The 21,347-nt window shown below is 36.9% G+C and overlaps 1 protein-coding gene and 1 long non-coding RNA gene across 5 annotated transcripts in view; one reads left to right on the top strand and one right to left on the bottom strand.

The window, feature by feature from the left end:
* The window catches only part of LOC311622019, a 1,104,806-nt gene that overhangs the window by 624,401 nt on the left and 459,058 nt on the right, over nt 1-21,347 (bottom strand). The gene's annotated exons all lie outside the window — the stretch shown is intronic.
* KIAA0825 overlaps nt 1-21,347 on the top strand; it is a 318,764-nt gene that overhangs the window by 30,216 nt on the left and 267,201 nt on the right. For all 4 annotated transcript variants that reach the window (XM_084882634.1, XM_084882633.1, XM_084882631.1 and 1 more), the window contains exon 2: nt 12,734-12,865. In XM_084882634.1, the coding sequence (XP_084738760.1) occupies nt 12,735-12,865 (131 nt within the window). In that variant the 5' untranslated portion in view covers nt 12,734. The remainder of the gene's footprint in view (nt 1-12,733; nt 12,866-21,347) is intronic.

Below are 21,347 nucleotides of genomic sequence, written 5' to 3'. Positions count from 1 at the left end.
TAATATCTAGAGAAAGAAAGAGTCGAAGAATTTGATGACTAAGACAGGGATCTTAGAATTTATGTACCATATATGGACACTCCAGCATCTCTTGTATCTTTTAATTTTTATAACTGGTTAGAAATGTAAAGACCATTCTTAGCTTGCAGGCCATAAAACAAAACAGACTGTACCATAGTTTGCTGACCCTGATACTAATACTAGGGGAAGGGAGGGGGAGATTAGGTAGCTGGTGACTCCATAATATAGGAAGAGATGTGAGTTTAAGGAAAAGATTTTGAATTAAATTTTGGACATGTTGATTTTAGAAGACCTTTGAATCAGTGAAGTGGAACTGTCTAATAAGCACTTGAAATATGTGTGTGGTTTTGGAGGAAGAGCTAAGGTCAGAGATATAGACTGATTTTTTAGCATCGAGATAATAGGTGAATGAGGTTGAAATGAAAAGCATGTAGAATACAAAAGAAGACCAAGAACTCCAGCATGATAGGAAGAAAATTTTCTTTCTCTTCCCTAGTAAGGCAAAGAAGCTCTTTTGGGAAGACTACAAAGTGGGAACTAGTAGGAAAATATTTTTTTTTGGAGGTCTGAGAAGAAATATCCAGTAAATAAAAATAAAACAACATTTTTTAAAACTTAAATGAATTTAAACACTTTAGAAAAAAGGAATCTAATATTGTAAAATTATGTTAAAAAGAAGGCAGTGGCTTTGAATGAGAAATGCTCAGGAAAAGATTTAAAATGAGAAGCAGTTCTAGAGAGATCCCTGTGGTGAATAAGTGTTTAATGGCAGAGTTTAAAGAGGAGCCAATCAAGATGTTTATTAGTTTAATAAAATCTCCTCTGGTTAATTTAAGCAAAAAACAAAACCATTGTATATCTGTATATTATATCTGTATATTATATTTGAACCGAGATATTAAATATTAAATTATTTGAGCTTGCCAACTAACTAAGGTGAATAAATGTGTGAGAGATAAAAGAGAACCGGGAATCCACAATACTTAGGAAATGGGCAAGAAAGGAAACAACGGCAAGGAAGGAGTAGTTGTCAATATTAAAATAGAGGCAGAAGCCAGACTGCTTGGGGTTGAGAAATGAATGCCAGAAAAGAATATAGTAGGAAATAAGGGCTGCAATTTTGAGATGCTGGGCTATGAAGGGAAGGGGGTCCTACAAAGGGTTCTGTTGGTTTCTAAAGAGCAAGAAACATAAACTTAATTATAGTTAGCTGAAAGGGGTATTTATTGATATATTATAGCATGTGATGATTGATGGAGTCAAAGCTCTGGAAATCATAAAAGGGTATTTCAATGGAAATAGTTACTTATCAAATTAATGTTAATTAATAAATTTTGAAAATTTAAGAGAACAGTATCACAATAATATAACCATCTAATTAATACTAGTAACATAATACTAGTAGAATTTTTAGGAGAAATTCTTAAACCCTTGGAACATACTTTAAAAACCCAAATTTTTTAGAAGTTCAAATCATTCTACTCTATTCAAAGGAAATTCCTTAAAATATAATTGACATCTCATAAGCGATGTGTATTGTTATTCACACCTGATACATAGTACAACTGCCTTTTTAAAAGTGTTCCATAACTTAAACTTTCTGCTATTGTAGATACACTGCTCTCCAAACTACTAAGGTTTTATTGCACTTAAAAATGTATTCATTAATCATTAGTTCCATGATTTGTGACATTATTTAGGTCTAATCTCAAATTGTGTGATAATTTTATGACTTAAATTACGTGAAATATGTACATGCCAACTTACAAAAATTGCAAAAATTAAAATTTGTTTTCACATATCATGGTTTCACTGTTATATAATATTAAAGCAAGAGATGGCTAGGATTGTGTGTTGAAGATTATAAAGAGTTATTAAAATGAAAATATTTTCTAAAAAGAGCGGAACTTTGAAAACTAAAGAAAGCAATGTCAGGTTTGATAGTAAAGCATATGACAGTTAATTCAGTTTGCTTGTCAAGTTGCAATAGTGTATTCTGATTGATACTGTCAATTTCTACTTCTTACATACACATATGTAAATTACTAATAGGAGAGTTACAATGAAATATTTTATAATTTATTGAAGGAGATTTTAATAGATGTAGTATGTTTATGTGAATATTTACTGACTGTATATTAATATTCTAACCCATATAATTTTAATAATCAGAACTTCCACAGTTACTTATGGAAAATGTAGTAGTCTGTGGAGGAAAACCTAATATGTAGATAAGAGTTGAAAAATAAATTTGAATAGAATAAGCACTTTTTTTTTTTCTAATTTAAGACTTTAATGTTTAAGGTATTCTAAATGACTATCAACAAGTTGAGATTTGCTTAAGTTGTTTCTCATGCTTTGGGGGAGACCAAAATGTTAGAATTTTAACTTCCAGTAACTGATGAAATAACTTACTGATGACTCAGAATTATCACAAGGGAAGATTTAGCCTTAAAAAAAAAAGAAATGAAATCTGAGGGGTGGATTATATAGGTTTCATAATAAAGAAAAGTTATAATGGTCCTAGGGAACACTGTCAAATATATAAGGCAGTAACCTGTGCCATGCTAGCATGGCCAAGGGTGAACCTGAGGAGGGGTGGTGAAGGATTAAAGACAGTCAAAGAGAAGACAGCTGGGGCTCAGTGAATCTCCCAGGCCTGGATGAGGACACAAAAAGATCCAGCAGGAAAGCTGAGGTTTTATTTTATAGTCAGAAATAAACAAGGAGTGGTCAACATAGTTACACTGCTCTGGTGAGTTTCTCTTGTTTTGGCAACACTGGCTACACCTCCCACAGCCCATTAGCTACTTAGGAAGGAATTAGGGAGGGCTATAAGGTCAGAGCTCTGCCCTCCAGGCTGGGACTTATTTGTGGTCCTGCCACAGGTCAGCCCGAGGCTTGACCCTAGAGCCACTCCCTACAATAAACAACCAGTGCAGAGGCATTTTATATATACTATAGCCTTGTGACTATTAAAGCAGTCTGAATCCTAGCTCTCCTACTTCCTAAGTGATTTGGGGCATGTCATGGATCTTTCTACCTCTTTCATATGGAGATTATAACAGTATCTATTGCATAGGACTATAATAGGAATTAAATGAGTTCATATATATAAAGTACTTAAACAATACATAGCCCATATAAAATACTACATAAGAGTTGGATATTATTATTAATACTAGAGGCCCAGTGCACGAAATTCGTGCACGTACTTAGCCTCAGTGAATGAGTTCACTGAACCATATAAAATTTTCAAGACTTAGTAAAAGTTAAATTTTGAGTTATATAATGTTGGAAGGATTTTGTGAATGATACAGGAAGACTACTTTGTGACTAGATATGAATGGGAAAGTCAAAATGAACCATGCCAGAAAAGATTGGTTCAGGTTTAAGAATAATGATCTGGTCAAAGTTTATTTTCACTCCGTTTTGATATCAAACCAGCTACTCAAACCAATCCAGCAATATAAAGAATAATAGAAATAATATAAAGAATGAGACAAGGATACAATGCCTCTGAAGATATAATTCTCTGATGTCTTCCTTTTCCTTCTGGCACAATGCCCAACGTCTGTTGGCCTCAGAGATTTTTGTTGAGGAAGAATGCAGCAAGTCAGAATAGCCCAGAGACATGCTTCTTAGAATATTTTAGGGAGATAGAGTTTTGCTGTCAGTAAAGCAGTACAGGGTACCTATTTATTACCATAAAATAATATCTTGATGCCTCACATTTCTTATTTTTGCATATTATTTCTTGCTATGGGTTCTACTTTAGCTTTCCATGTAGCAATCCTGGAGAAGGTAAAATGGAAGGGCTAAAGTGGCTCTGAGAGTCCAAAATACAGGAAAGATGATGGGATTGACAAACAAAATAGTCCATTTTAAGAGTGAATTGGGGGGGAAGGGTTCATAAATATATATATGTCTCTTATAATCCTATCTAATAAATACATGGTATGCAAATTGACTGTAACTCCACGACAAAGATGGCATAACCCACAGCCAGTAAGGAGAGAATATGCAAATTGACATGACAAGGTGAGAGGCAGAAGACAGCTCTGGCCAAAGTGAAGGTGGAAAAGCAACTTTGGCCAGAGAGAAGGCGGTGCCAGCAGCCAGGGGAAGGAAGGCCTGTTCTTGCACAAATCTTTACGTATCGGGTCTCTAGTTTTTTATATATAATACAACAAATTTATTGCTAGAAGAAACCTCAGGGCCTAATAAATGCATTAAATGAGTAACATGAGTCCCATCCCTCTTGAGTAACTTACCCGAATGCACATAGACTTTAGCAGAACCAGAATCAGGACTCAAATCTATTGCTTCTTGGTTCAATAAGGTTTATAGTTAAATGTGTTTTATCATAGTGCAACATTTTGAAACCTCTTTAGTTACAGGTAGAATGTGTAATTATTTCTCATTAATAACAATACCCCACTTCCTTGCCATGTTCTTTCACAGTATTTATTTCAGGTTAGAGAGCATTGTTGAATAGTAAAACTTATATTTAAAACTTCTATTCTGGTGAGCCAGAGCTGGTGGATACACTCAGCCTACATTGAGTTCACAGAAAGCATATAACCCTCCTCATGGGCTTTTCTACAGAGGAAAAATCACACGGTCCTGTTTCCCCCTTTACTCAGTTGTAGTGTGGGTTTCTTCCCAAAGTCTTCTTTTTAGTCATTTTTAAACACTTATTAGTTGGTTATGAGAAGAATGGCACTCCAGATTTTTATTGTTGAAGAAACAGAAAAAAGATAAAATAAGGACTCTAACCATTATATGTGTTTAAATTAAAAAGAGGAGAGAGTGAGAGAGTGAGAGAGAGACCCTACAATAGAAAAGTATCATTTTGAAATATGTTAAAAGATTGGTGAGATTCCAAAATTATTTTTCTGGGCTTTCTTTGGATCACATAAACTATAATTTTTTTTTATTGCTTTATTGTAATGTTTTCTGGCAGTGCTTATAATATGCTCGTATTTTCTTATAGTCACTGTTCTTAGGAATTTATAACTCAACTATTACATTTTGCCTGCGGCTGAAACATGATCTACAGATGTTTGGCTTAGATATAATTCTTCAAACATAACTCATTTTTAAAGGCAATAATTAATATTAGATTGGATTTTCATACGTGTTTGAAATATTAAGCACTGTGTTTTTAACCTTATAAAAATTATCGGAAACATTATAGGAGAATGAACATTTAAAAACAATGTGCAGAATGGCAATTTCAAATACAAAGTTATTGTACTTTAAGGAGGTACAGCTCCCATTTTTAATCACGGAGTAGGATAAGAGACTTCATTCATTATGTCAAATTATTATCTTCCTGATGACAATTTAATAGTTGGAAATACAGGAACATTAAGAGACTATAAAGCTATATCCTGACCCACAATTTCACCGCCTCTTCCTTTTTCTCCCGAAGTTTTATAGTTAGTTCTACCTTTCTAAAATACCCCTTACGTATTTGCCAAATTACATTCATCCCTCAATAATTTACTTTTCTGTTGTTGAAGTCATAGTTACCTTTCAGAGAATAGCAGTGATCTTTCTATGGGCTCCTTTTTTTTATTTTTTATTATTTTTTTTTATGGCCTTATTCTTTTTACTGTCTCTGCTCTTTGTGAGGAGAGACCGTCCAACCTTTCTGTTCCTTCATGATGCCCAGACACTGTGGTACAGATAAGGAAATGGAAGGATTGGTGCCTATGCTCATGCCCATTTGGTGCATGCTTCTTTTTCACCCCAATCCTGTAGGGATCGCTGCCAATCTAAGAGACATCTCTACATCCAAACCTCAGCATCACTTACCACAGTCTACTTATTTCTTATGTTCATCTTATGCATCACTATTTATTCAGGTTAATGTTTTCATCCCATTAGTTATATTTTATCCATCAGATTTTGTTTGTTTTATTTTTTTAATATATTTTTATTGATTTCAGAGAGGAAGGGAGATGGAGAGAGAGAGAGACATAACAATGATGAGAGAGAATCATTGATTGGCTACCTCCTGCATGTCCCCCACTGGGGATCAAACCCACAACCCGGGCATGTGTCCTTGATCCTGAATCAACCTCCTGGTTCATAGGTCGATGCTCAACCACTGAGCCACTCCAGCCAGGCTATTTTTTAAATCCTACCACATAGCATCTTATACTTTTTGCTTCTTTACCTAAAAGGTGAATTTTGCTTCTCCTATCCTTCACAGTGGAACCATATAAATATGGATATGGAAGCACCACAAGATGTATGCCAGTCACATGAAAGCTCTGAACCATCATCATTCTGCTACTCTATCATATCACGACTTTAATGCATTCTTTGTGTTTATTGATTAACTTCTTTGCTGAGATTAGATAGAGAAAAATCAAACAACTGTGTAGATTGAAAGTCCTTCAAAATCATGATTCCCAACGTTATCTGAATGCTCAACATGTTTCAGTTTACTCTAGTACTGATTTCAAAGAAGGACATAAAACACACATTATCAAAGTAATATAAGAAACATTTTCTTTTAACAGCATTTGGAAGCACAAATAAAAAATACAAAAAGATTGGTGAAGTGGTCATGTTTAATCAAAAGATATTTAGTAATTATGTAAGTTTTGAAATAGATTTTGAATAAAATGATAAACACAAATTGCCAAGAGAGAAGTTTAGAATAGAAGATGTCTCAGATGAAGAGAGATAGGAAACGTAAAATAAAAAATTATAATTCCCACTGAGAGTGGGGTAATTCTTAAAATATTTTACATATATATATATGGCTAGTATGCAAAGTGTCTCCTTGGAAGTTTGACCAGGAGACCAGGAGTTTGATAGCTCACTCTGATGTGCACTGATCACCAGGGGGCAGACAGAAGGCCCCTATTGGTCCTAATCACTGGCCACGCCCAGGGACACTACTCAAGTACTGAGCCTCTAGTTATATATGAAATGATAAGTACTTATTGCAAAAACAAACAAACAGGAAAAGGCTAAGTATAAAAAAAAGTCAGTAAAAATCAGCAGTCTAAATATCTGGGAATAAACATTTTACATTTTTGTTAATATAATTTCTATAAAATTATGTTTTGTATGAGTAAGTGATTCATTTCTGGAGATAAGAGCACCTTAAAATAGAACCAAATAGATCTGGGTTCAGTGCATGCTATCCCTAGCTATGACACATGGACATGTTAGTTAATCTTTTTGGGCCCAGGATTCCTCTTCCATAAATGAGAATGATAACTATTTTGAAGTGTTATTATGAGAATTAAAGGAGTTGATGTATATAAAGTACCTTAACATAGTAGATACACAACAAATTGTAACCAGAGAAATCAGTGGGCCAGATTTCCCAGACACGAGTGGGTGTGGGGTTCTTGGGGTACTACTGAAATTTTCAGCATTTTCAGAAGCCCCCACAGGAGAATGAGATGTAGTAGAAAACTTTAAGTGGACTTATATTTCTTGGGTTGTAAAGTCCCATTCCCCTTAATCCAGTCCTGAAAAAGGGGCAGCTAGAGGTCCAACAGAGCCAAAAGGAGGGCCAGTGTCCAGAGCTTTTGTTTCTTGTTGCAGCAGAGTCCAGTTCAACATTGAGGCTAATTAAAGTCTATCAGTCCATTGTGTGGGTCCCATATGGTCATGGACCACATGGAGTGCCCCTACAGCAGGAGTCCCAGGAGCTCAGGCAAACAGAAGAAGCAAGAGTCAAAAGAGTTCCATAAAAACCAAGAGCCAAGAGAGGGAACTTCCTTTGTTCAGAATTGTAAATATTCTGATTTTGCTTCCTGGCAGTGGCCGCACCTATTCTGGCCAATTACCTGTTCCCAGGTGTGATTGACAGACGAGCACCTTTCCATGTCACTCAGCCCTCACTGAGTATTATCTATTGTCTAGTCCCTAACCCCATCTGTGGGGAACAGTTTTGGAGAGTGTTAAATTAGCAAAGCTGAATAAATGGAATGCCTATATTACCTAGTCTTTCCTTTACTCCTTTCCTTTAAATAACCAGATTATTATAACAATATCAAAATCATATTTCTATTTTGCTATTATAGTTCAGCTGAACTCTTTACATATTTTCTTAACTTTTGAATATGTGTTATATTAATTAATGAGGCATTATAGTATTGACCAATTGGTACAACTTTGAACAGAGTATTGATACTATAACTTGTTTTATAACAGAGAGGTTTACTATAAACAAAATATTTACTAAGTTTGAGTTTTTTACAAGAACTCTCAGCCAATCAAGTTTTTTCATTACAAAAATCAAATTTTATTTTTTTGCAACAATTTTGAAAACTCTCCAACTGGTAGATTAGCTTGCTGCTGGGGTTCAGCCAATCCGAACATGCCCTGGAGCCCTCCCGTGGTACCTCCCCAGGCCCAATCATGCACCCGTGGGGTTCCTTGCCTGGCCTGTGCCTTCTCGAATTCCAAGACCCCGTGGAGGATGTCCACAGCCAGGCCAAGAGACCTCACCAGTGCATGAATCTGTGTGCCAGGCCTCTATAATAATAGCCATTGGATTTAAAAATGACTATTCTGATAATAGGTGTACTAACTTGTTGAGCTGCTAGGGAGATATGAAGATATCATATTCATTGATTATATGAAAATGTTAAGAGTTAAAAAAAAAAAAAAAGAGTTTGGTGTCCTAAAGATGTATATCTCCTGATGTACTAGCACATGGAGTTTCCTAACATTTACCTTTTACTTTTTATTTTGTTTTAGCCTGATTTCAAGTTAATCTTTATTATGACACATTATAGGTAAATAATTATTTTTAAATGATAAGTGACAGTATTTACTGCAAAATACTTTGAATGAGAAAAATCCAAGTGTTTGAGGATTTTGCTGTTTTAAAATGTTATATCTGTGCTATAGGGGAGGCTGAAACTTTCTTCTACCCTAAGGTTCTAATATTTAAAACCAAGATCACCTTGGGAGGGGAGGAAGGTCATTGCAGGATAATTAGAAAAGCAGATGTTCACTACTAGCTTGTCCTGCCATATAGCGAGGTCAAACCAGATTGTCTCTGATAATCTCTTATTATGGGCAAGACCCCTTATTCATATTCTTCCAGGTAGTGAAGGAGTGGGGGAGGGCAGAAGTTTCTCTTCAGGTGGCAGGGTCTTGGTTGCCTTTAGCTCAAAATAATTCACATGCATAGAAGCACATCTTGGGGGACTCTTTCTAAACCACTATAGTACTTATTTTATATTTGGAACTAATTGAATTACAAATGACAAGCCTGTGTTGCCATGGACTTTTACACTAAAGCAGTTTAATTGGGTGTTTTCCTTTTAAAATAGTATCTCTCACGGAAAATAAAAACTTTATCCTAAAACTAATTCTTTGAAGATTCAGTCAGGACTTAAGATAAATCTTCAGCTATTTCATTATAGTTTAGCAAAATAGCTAAATTTATTAATAATTGAATAATTGAAGAGGAGGAAGTTCATTAGTATTATATATATATATATATATATATATATATATATATATATATATATATACACACACACATACATTAGTATTTATAACCTCTGCAAAACTTTTTAGACAGTCTTCCAAGTATTTTGGATTTATTCAAACTACTAGTAAAAGATATTTACCTAAGTCTTTTTTTTTTTGTTAATGTTTATCTCATATACTAGTATATTTGTTATAATTTATTGTTTACATTTCCCACTTATTTATACCATTTTTATAGGTAGTTATGAGAGGAGTTAGCTTGAAATGCAGGTAGATAGGGCAGGGGTCCCGTAGAAAACAAAGACAGGTAGAACATGGGCAGGGGTGGACATGGCAGTTTGAGCAGCCTAATCACAGGAACCAGCCAAGCAGAAATAATAAAATGTATCTGGACTCAAAGTGGGAGGCATGGGGAGGGGCTGCAGTAAACAAGATGTAGGAACACAAAGAAACGGAAAAAGTTCAGCATAGGATCAGAGGAAGAGCACAGAGACAGGGAGAGCTCAGCATAGGAACAGAGGAAGAGCACAGAGACAGGGAGAGCTCAGCATGGGATCAGAGGAAGAGCACAGAGAGACAGGGAGAGCTCAGCATAGGAACAGAGGAAGAGCACATAGAAACAGGGAAAGTTTAGGGCCGTTGCTGGGCAAGAACAATTGAGGAAATCAATAAGGTGAGGACAAAGGTAGACACAAAGCAGGCTTGTGGCAAATATATACCTGTGGACTATGAGGCTTGAACGAGGCAGCTCATTCTGAGGTCCCCCGCCCCTTGCAGGGAATCTGAATCTGCTTGTGATCAATTTTCCACATTTTTGCTTAAGTCTTCTGGTCCACAAGCTCATTCGTAGACTTCTCGAGACATGACCTCGGGGGGCGGGGGGATTGTTTTAACACCTCAGCTCACCGTTCCAGGTATCAGTTAGACAGACACGAGCAGAGCAAGGATGATGGGCCAGATACAGAAACTCGCCAGAGCAAAAAGCCCCAGATGCCTAGCAAGTGGCAAAACTGGGAAAACAAGAACCTCACCCCCAGAGAAACCTTGCCTCCCCTACCTTATTGCTGGTCATGTGGTCACTCTGACCTTTTCCTCCCTAAAGATAACATCTAGGCTCCAGTTGTATTTCAGCTCCAGGGCCAGAAAAGCAGCAAAACCAGACAAGTGATACCATGGCTACCTCAGGACCAGTGACATTGACTAATGAACCTCTGCCCTGGTGCTGACCAATCAGTGGAGGCCACAACCTTGAAAGAGCACACCTTCCTCTGAGACCTCCCCTAAGATTTCCACCTGCAAGAGAGAGAAATACACTCAGAGTGAAGGGCCCAGGGTGCACTCTCCCCAGGGGAGCATGCCCACCCCATTCCCTTTCTCCTTCTTCCCTCTAAGGGACCCCACGAGACTTGCAACCAGGTGAGCAATGGGCAGCAGCAGCTCGTCCCGAGCTAACCCCCTGAAACTGTCTCTAAGGCCCCCTTTTCTCTGACTTTTCAGTGTGCCAAAGCAGCCCATCTAGGCTCTCCTGTTGCATTTTCTATACTCTTCTTTGTTTCACTGTACTAACTAAATATATTTTTTTGCTGTAGCCAATAAATTCTTACTTATTTTGCTATACTTTGTCTCTTGACTGAAATCTTTTCTTCAAGAAGACAAGAGCCAAGGTCTCATGGTCTCACCAGTAACACTATCAGTTATCAAAATCTATAATAAAAGCGTAATATGCCAATTGACTGAACAGCAGAACGACTGTCTGGACGACTTTATGGACAACCACGCTATGACACACACTGGCACCAGGCCAGCCAAGTCGGGTGCCATGCTATTGGTCAGGGGGCCTGGCCATCGCCCCATGATCACCCTGCAGAGGGAGTCCCAAGCTACTCTCTGCAGGGCAATCTATGGGGGAGCTCCACAATCACCCCAAAGAGGGAGGCCCAGGAGGATGGATCACAGAGCCTCTGCCGGGTGGGCGGGGCCTCCCTCTGCTGGGCGATCAATTCTGGAGCCTGTGATCCTTTGCCTTGCAAAGGGAGGCCCAGGCTACCAGGCCAGCAGTGCTAAGGCAGGGGGGTGGGGCCTCCTTCTATTGAGCAATCCATCCGGAGACCCTGGATAGGGAGGCCCAGGCCAGCCAAACAATCACACCCCACACCTGTTGCCCACAGAAGGAGGCGGTGGTGGGGGACGGGGCCACCTGCCAGCAGCCTGGAGAAAGAAAGTCCCAACAGAACCTGATAGCTAGCCAGGCCTAGGAACCCTACCTGAGGGGTCCCGGATTACAAGGGGGCACAAGCCAAGCTGAGGGACACACACACACACACACACACCCACACCCGTCATGCACAAATTTCATGCACCAGGCCTCTAGTATTTTATAAGCAATATTGTATATTCAAAAATAACATATCCCTAAATAAAATAGTTCATACACTGTACCAACTCACCCTTCTTAATCTGTCCCATTGCCCTGACCCTACATGTTCACATAGCACTTTTCACCAAGTGATCTTTTATAAAATATATCTGTTTATGTGTTTCTAGATGTACCTTCCCCACCCAAATAAAACTCCATAAAGAAAGGGACTTGGACTTGTTGCAGCTATATCCCAAGCTTCAACTGCAATGCTTCTTTCTTAACAAACATTCAATAAATATATATGGAATGAATGGATGAATAGTGGGGAAAATGCATATCTGTAAAAAGTAGCAAATAGTGGGGAAAATTTATATCTATAAAAAGTACCAAATTTAAGTTTTAGTTATCAGAGAAGTGAATTTATTGCCTTTTTCATATATGAATAGCGCCTGGGTATTAGGCTTTAACAATTCTGAGGTTATCATTTCCTGGCTAGCTTGTGGGTAAGGGTGGAAGGAAGGTGTTAAATTCTTTCTGCAGCCACCTTTGTTCACAGTGGCCTGTTGAGGCTTTGTGATTTCCTTTGCAGTGCTGGGTTCCAGTGAGAAGCAGCAGGATGTTTATAAGTTCTCTCTGAGGGGTGCTGTTTTGTTCAGCTTTCAAACTAGAGAAAAGTGTGAAAATTAGGTCACACCTCATGAACTTTAACAAAACACTTTACCCAGCTTAATAATACCCTAGTTCTTCCATTGCTATATTTCATTTTTCCTAAACGTGGGAATTATTGGTTTTGATTTAGTATTACATCTTGAGGTAGGTTTTCCCCTTTATTTTGAAGTAACTAACATGTTTTTTATTCTTGTTCTTCAGAATGGACTGGGAAGATGAATATTCCCATAATTCCTTAGACCTACATTGTTTGTTAAATTCATTTCCTGGAGACTTGGAGTTTAAGCAGATCTTCAGTGATATTGATGAAAAGATAGAACAAAATGCTGCAAGGTAAATATTGCTAATTAATTAAAACAAGTTGGTTTCATGTTTAATTTACACAAATGTTACCTAATCTAGTTTTATTGTTTTCTACTGTTAGATAATTTTAGGTTTTCATTGTCATTAACTTTGCTGGAAAAAATAAATGATGAGACCTTCCTCCCTAAAATTTAATGTGATTTTTCCTATCTGATTAGTACTGTAATTAAAACTTAAATTATAACTAATGATATATAGATAACTATATCTATATATATCGGCATTGACTTCGTTATCGGTGGAAGTGGAATTCTTGGGATGCCACAAGGAAAATAATTTTCTAGGGTCCCTCCTCAGGATGGGGATTCATGGAAAGCTTTATTGATGATGAAAAATTAAGGGGGTTCCCTTTGTAAGTCCCATCTCTGCCTGGCTTTCCAGTGGAAGCAGTCCATGCTTGTCTTCAGCAGAGCCAGAATGAAAACCACTGCTCAGAATTTCTGCTCCATGTTAAAGTCCAGTCCAGTCCAGTCTAGCTTCCTAGGTGCCATGTTGCTGCTTATGGTCATATGACTACTGTGGGCGAGCACATGAACTCATGGGCCAGTGCGGTTCATAGAGCAAGAGGGAGCACAAGAAGAAAAGGAAACTTTCTGTCTGGGGATTTTAATCTTCCAGGATTTTGTACACTTGAAATAGCTCCATCCTCTCAACCAATGATCTTCTCCCAGACTAGTCTGAGGTAACCTTTCCTATGTAACCTCATCTTCACTGCACATACGTCCATCTCCCCTCCTTTCCCCAGTGATTACCTGTGGAGCATAAAACTATGACTTTCTGGTGAAGCTGCCCAGATTACCATGCTTGTCTGGCCTCCCCTTTGCTCTCTTCCTATTAACTAGCTAGTTAGGACCATAGCACCTTCAAATAGATAAATTAAGGTTTATTGAATTGCTATTAATGATTACTTAGATTTTGCCAATATTGTTGGCCTGGATTTTTATTAATATACTAGTGGCCCGGTGCACAAAATTCATGCATGGGGGTGGGCGAAAGGGATTCCTTCAGCCCAGCCTGCACCCTCTCCAATCGGGGATCCCTTGGGGAATGTCGGACCACTGGTAGTAAGACATCCCTCTTGCAATTTGGGACCGCTGGCTTTTAACCGCTCACCTGCCTGCCTGCCAGATCACCCCTAACTGCCTCTGCCTGCCTGCCTGATTACCCCTAACTGCCAGCCTGATCTTGCCCTAAACTGCCTATGCCTGCTTGATCGCCCCTAAGTGCCCTTCATTGCCAGCCTGATCTCACCCCCAATTGCCCTCCCCTGCCAGCCTGATCACCCTTAACTGCCTCTGCCTTGACCTCCACCACCATGGCTTTGTCTGGAAGGAAGTCGAACATCCAGAAAATGGCTGGTTGACCTCATCTAATTAACATATTACCCTTGTATTAGTATAGATAGATTATATAGGTTAGGATTGCTTAACTGGGGGAGGAAGCCTTTTTCAGCAGGAGGAGATGCTCTTGACAGACAAAAACACATAATCCCTATATCTGGACTGATAGCCAGCCATATGCACTATACTGCCAAAGGTCGTTAAAAAATTGAACTGCTTTCTTATACAGCTGTTGCCCTTAAAACCCCACCTCAGCCCCCACCTTAGATTCTCCCTTTGTAGTTCACCCAGATTAGGTTCTGATTGGTCGGTTTCTATGCCAATCAGTGTCAAAAGCTCCTCCTCCTAGGCAGTCATTGGTTCCTGGCACTTCAGCCAGATTTGGTTCTGATTGGTCAGTGTCTATGCCAGTCAGCATCTCCAGGCCTATCTCTGAGCCTGATCAAAGAGGTGGGACTGATGAGCAATCCTATGGAGGCCCAGAGATAAATAGACGCACAGCTGCTGGTGAAGCCCGGAGAGAAAGAGGCAATGGCTGATCAACAGCTGCCATTGAGGCTGAAGATCATTAAGTAATGGGCATAGATAGCAAATCAAAAGATAGTCTACCCATTGAAATTAGGTTCTTGAGATAGTCCTGGCTTGGAAAGTTGACAAAAGGTCTATCTAGTCTTCCAAGGGATACATGTCAAAGAGATGGAAAAGTGCTTATAATGATAAGTTTCTCAGGTAAATGCCTTTAAAACAGGAATGGAGGGAAATATCTGTTCTTATTTAAAACTAGAGGCCCTTTGCATGATATTCATGCAAGAATAGGCCTTTCTTCCTCTGGCTTCACTCCCAGCCACCCGGAAGCCAGTAAGACCCAGCTCCTGCCAGGAGCTGCGCATCCCAACTCCTGGCTCTCCAGGAGCCAGCAGGTCCTCACTTCTGTCAGAGCACCACTCCAGTAGCTCTCTCCACCACCCTCCTTCACCTCATAGCAAGCTTCACTGCTCCTCACCTGCATATGCAAATTAACCTCCATCTTTGTTGAGATAATTTGCATACTCACTCTGATTGGCTGTGGGCATGGTGGAGTGATGGTTAATTTGCATGTTTCTTTTTATTAAGTAAGATAGAAAGAATCAAGTCTCTTATTTTTAACTTGTATTTGTCGTTACTCTATATGTATATTTTTAATTTAAAAATTATATCTTTATATTCTATGTCACATTTGATGAATATAATGTTTTGTTCTTGTTAATCCTCACCCAAAGATGTTTTTTCATTGATATTTTTAGAGTGTAGAAGGGAGGAAGGGAATTGGGGAGAGAGAGAGAGACAAATCCATTGGTTGACTTCTACACTTGCCTCAATCAGGTCCGGGATCAAACCTGCAACCTGGGTACGTGCCCTTGGCCAGGAATCAAACCTGCAGCCTTTTGGTGCCTGGGGCAGCACTCCTACCACTGAGAAATACCAGCCAGGGTTATGAATATAATTTTTAAATTAGCATGTATATGACTTAACCATCCTATAATATATGTTATAATTTATATTATATATAAATATAAAATAGTTACGTTGAACTTTAGTTAATTATATACTTAGATACTTTATATATTTATATATTACATGACAGAGTTTTTAACTCAAAAGAAATTATAAGTGAAAGTATATTAATAAGTCACTTCTATAAATTCCAGAGGTGGTTATATTAAAACAAATTTTTAATATTTTTAATAGATAACCTTCATTCATAATAGCATTTAGGTTCCCTCAAAACAAATCCAGCCACTGAACTCTGATGCTTTTTTTGTAGATTGCTTCAATTTTATTTGATAACCATTTGTAGTAAATTTTCCTCCTAGTCAATAAGAAATCATATTTAGAAGTAAAACAGTGATTAAAATACTGTATTTGCATTCATAAATTGTTATGGAGGTCAAAACTCAGATGTTGGTATTAAAAAGAAAATATGACAAGGAATATAAGGATATAACTTTTAAATTAAAAATATTTTATTGTCCATATATTAAAACAAACCTTGAGCAGAGCTACCTCAAGTGACCATTGATCTTTACAGCGCATAAAATAAGGGAGTAGCTGTATGTACTGTATGCTACATTTAGAATCAAGTCTATTTTTCATCAAATTCAATTATGTTTTTATTATACTCTAGAGAATAAACATAATAGTATAGGGTATACTAGTATATATTTTTAAAAATAAAATACTGAATAATAACTATAGTTCAGAAGAGTGTAAATCATTTATGCACTCATTTATTGCCTTCTAACAGAATAGCTCTTAGAAAATTGTATGTCATGACGAATCAGTTATTCCACACTTACAATGCGGTAGTTGAATTACCTTTGGCATTTTTTTATTTGAACAGTTCTATTTATCTCTCAATGGTGTACATTGAATAAGTAATGTACATCTCCATGATACAGATTTTCCCAATATTTTTTAAAGAAAAAAACACATTAGTAATTCATTTTTAAATATGGTATTTTTATTTCCGCTTTAATTTTTAAAGTTGTATTTCTAACAGTCACCTTGAATTCTAAGTGTGAATTCTTTCCTTTCTTCTTAATGTTATCAGGTTTTACGAGCCACAGGGTCTATGCTTCCCCAAAGCAGTGATTCACCAGAATGGACCAGTGTGCCCAGAGGTCACTGAACTTTCACCTGCCCTTTAAGCGGCTGTCATTCTCTCAGACCATTTTCACTTTTACATCCTTGGTTCTATTCAAGTCAGAGCTGGGTGGCTCTTAGGTCTGACAGTGGAAATCAGTGAGAGTGAATTTTATGCTTTCAACACAGATCAAAATTGGGGAAAAAAGAGGCTAAATAACTGACCAAAGAGGAATATATGAATGTTGTACCCACAGACTCAGTGAATTCAGTAACTGAAAAATGCAAACACAGTGAAATATTTTTTTAACCAAAGGACTTTTACTAGTATGTATGCATATTCTAGTAAGCATAACCAATGGACACAGACAGTGGGGCAGTGAGGGCACAAGCGGGAAGGAGTGGATCTGAGGGGGTTAAGGACATGTATGTAATACCTTAATCAATAAAGAAAAATTAATTAATTAATTAAAAAGCTGGAAAAATATTTTTTAAAGCTGAATGGACCTTATTATTTTAAGAAGATATTGTGGTATAGAAGTTCAGTTGGGCTTACTAGTGACATAGGGCAATTTTTCTCCTCTTAATGTTTAGTTGAACAGATAAAAACATATCATATTCTATTTTGTAATTATAGACTATCCGTGTGAACCTCACAGGACATCAGTTTTGTTGGTCCTGATACAAGAGTACTTTTTTTTATGTAAAGAAAAAACAAATGCTTCCATCGATATTTGTTTGAATCCAGGAGCTCTGTTGTGGGAGTGGGGTGGGGGTGGTATTAACTTTTTGTGACAGAATATTAGATACATGGCTTCTATAAATTTAACCATGCTTATTCATAGAAGATACCTATTCCGTAGATTACACTTCTCACATAATACTTCAATTTTTGTACTTACATATGAAAATTTTCTTTAGACCTTCCACATGATGGCATAAAGGTCCAGAAATAACCAAAACAAATCTTCAAATATGCTATCAACTTTGGGTTTGTCATGGCATAACCACAAGTTTGTCAGTGGACACGCTCAAAAATATATTTTATGACCAAAGAAAAATATATTAATGAGACATATCCATATCGTTCCTTGAAACTGTAGTATATCCTTTTTCTTTGCTGTGGAGTCTTCCATTCTGCAGTTTTGCTGTTTCAAATCTGGGGCTATTCTAAAAAATAAGTCTATTTTAATGTTTAAATTTCTCATACTATAAAAATAATCGTTAATCTCTGCTGTGATACTGCTACCCTGATTTTAAAAACAAAAATTTGAATTTTCCATGAAAACATCCATATATGTTTTCCAAAACGTTTACATAAATTTCTCATAATTTTTGCCAGTGAAACATATTTTTTCCTTTTAATTATTTTGTGACTGAATAATAAAGTCTGTATGTTTTAAATCATGAAGAGTTTTATAAAAAGCTTAAATTTCAAGATTTTATGTCTCTTTTCTTTTTCTGTTTCTCTCTTATCCTCACCCGCACCAGCCTGATATTAATAGGCTCTTGTGCTAATGTTGTTTTTAATTATGTTTGTTTAATTGTAGGATATCTCAATCCTTTGGCAGTACGATGGTGCATATATACATACACACATATATACATGCATATATACATACACATACGTGTGAGCATAAATGTAATTGTGAGCATAAAAAATTCGAATTTTTTATTATCCAAATAAATATAGTTTTAAAGTGACATGGCAGTAAGATTCAATAATCAGCACTGAATTTTCAGGGGTCAGGGTATTTGAACTACAGTGATTCAATTAATTCTCTTAAAACATTAAGACCCTTGCATATAATCTACTTTTACAAGGAGAAGCCTTTTCTATACCTCCCACAGGTACATTTTGTGACTCCCTCTTCTGCCTTCCCTTAACACGTTATACATACCTCTTAGCAAGTCTTAATGTACTATAGTTATTTATTTACATGTCTCTCTCACTAGACAGAATTCCTTTAGGGACGGGACCATGTCTTATTCATGTTTTCCTCCCCAGACCACAGTTCCTAACACATACTCACCATTTAGTTAATGTTTGTCAAATTTGCCTTCATTCAGTAAGTAATTTTTATATTCAAGGAGCCTAAGTGTGAACAGTGAATGAGAACATTACCACAGGTACCTTTTAGAAAAGCATACTGCACATTGCATTTAAAAAATGTCTTATACATTGATGATATACATCCTCTCAGTAATGCATCCACTTGCACACATCATTAACTTGGATAATTTTGAGTCATTATAATTAAAAAACTTTAGGGTTCAGATTTATTAAGAAATGTTCAGACATGAAAAGGCATATAGAGTACTGTAATAAACATTGATACACCCACTGTTAGGTTTAAGGACTAAAACATTACTAGTACCACTAAAGCTCATTGTATACCTCTAACCAATCTCATCCCACTTCCATCCTCATCCTAGATTTGGTAATGTTGGTGATTCCTACACATTGCCCTACACTTTTACCATCTATACTTGTAATCCTGAATACTATGTAGCACTGTATGTCATAGGTTCAAGCTACTATATGGATAGTATCACAATGTGGTATTCATTAGTACCATTTTCCCCTCAACATTTTGTTTGTTAGATCCAGCCATGTTGATAACTGTATTTCTACTTTTTTATGGTTCTGTTCCGATGAATGAATATAATTCAACTTTCTCCTGTTGATGGATATGTAGGATATTTTCAGTGGTTTAAATATTACAAATAATGTTAAAAAGATGCTTTAAAACACTCTTGGTGCGAATTTGGAGATTTAAGCTACCAGTATTTAAGGAAGAAATTCTAATTCTGTTTTAGACTTTTTTTTACATTTTTGGCCTAATGTTTGGGAACTAATAATAAATATGCTAATTAAATTTATATTTGCATGGTTAATTTTTCATGACTGACCTTGCTTCTAAAGAAAATTTGAAGCAACTTACAGTTAAACAGAAAACACTTAAAATAAAATCAAGTATCATGTTTTTCAGAAAACCTGGAGTAAAATCTGTATCCTCTAAGTCTTAGGATATGTAGACCTCTTCCCACCCAAGATGACTATCCCCATATTACTGTCATATATAAAAATATTACTATTATATAAGAAATGTTGCCTCTTAGATGTTGAAAATTAAATTTTTAAAATTCTTTATTGTTTAAAGTATTACATGAGTCTCCTTTTTCCCCCCTTGACCTCTCCCAGCCACTCCCATCCCCCAGCACATGCCCTCACCCCCCTAGTGTCTGTGTCCATTGGTTATGCTCATCTGCATGCATACAAGTACTTTGGTTAATCTCTTACAACCCCTCCCCCCGCCTTCCCTCTGAGGCTTGAAGGTCTGTTTTATGCTATTCTGTCTCTGGATCTATTTTTGTTCATCACTTTATGTTGTTCATTATATTCCACAAATGAGTGAAATCATGTGATAGTTATTTTTCTACGGCTGGCTTATTTTGCTTAGTATGATGCTCTCCAGGTCTATCCATGCTGTTGCAAATGTTAAGAGTTCTTTCATTTTTACAGCAGCATAGTATTCATTTTGTAGGTATACCACAGCTTATTAATCCTCTCATCTGCTGATGGGTACTTAGGCTGTTTCCAAATCTTAGCTATGGTAAATCGTACTGCTATGAACATAGGGGTGCATCAGTCTTTTCTGATTGGTGTTTCTAATTTATTGGAATATATTCCCAGAAGTGTGATTACTGGGTCAAATGGGAATTCCATTTTTAAGTTTTTGAGGAAACTCTATACTGTTTTCCACAGTGGGTGTACCAGTTTGCATTCCCACCAGCAGTGCACGAGGGTTCCTTTTTCTCCACATCCTCTGCAGCACATGTCATTTGTTGATTTGTTGATGATAGCCATTCTGACAGGTGTGAGGTGGTACCTCATTGTTGATTTGATTTGCAACTGTCGGATGGTTAGTGACTTTGAGCATGTTTTAAGGTGTCTCTTAACCTTCTCTATGTCCTTTTTCAAAAAGTGTCTATTTAGGTCCTTTGCCCATTTTTTTGCTTGAATTGTTTATCTTCTCTTTGTTAAGATGTATGAGTTTCCTATAATTTTGGAGATTAGACCCTTATTGGATATAACATTGGCAAATATGTTCTCTCATGCAATATGCCTTCCTGTTTTGTTGATGGTTTCTTTTGCTGTGCAGAAGTTTTTTACTTTGATGTAGTCCCATTTGTTTATTTTCTCCTTAGTTTCCATTGCTCTAGCAGCTGTATCGGTAAAGATATTGCTATGACAAATGTCTGCTGTTTTGCTGCCTATGGCTTCTTCTAAGATTTTTAGAGTTTCCCGTCTTCCGTTTAAGTCCTTTATCTATTTTGAGTTTATTTTTGTGTATGGTATAAGGTGGTGACCTAGTTTCATTTTTTTTTGCATGTATCTGTCCAATTTCTCCAGGACCATTTATTGAAGAAACATGCTAAAATCCTCAACAAAATTCTAGCAAATTGGATCCAGCATTACATGAAAA

Source organism: Pipistrellus hanaki, assembly GCF_964339955.1.
Source record: "Pipistrellus hanaki genome assembly, chromosome: 4".
In the NCBI taxonomy this organism is placed as follows: Eukaryota; Metazoa; Chordata; class Mammalia; order Chiroptera; family Vespertilionidae; genus Pipistrellus; species Pipistrellus hanaki.
Note: the sequence above shows the minus strand (reverse complement) of the source record. Positions and strands in the feature narration are given on the sequence as shown.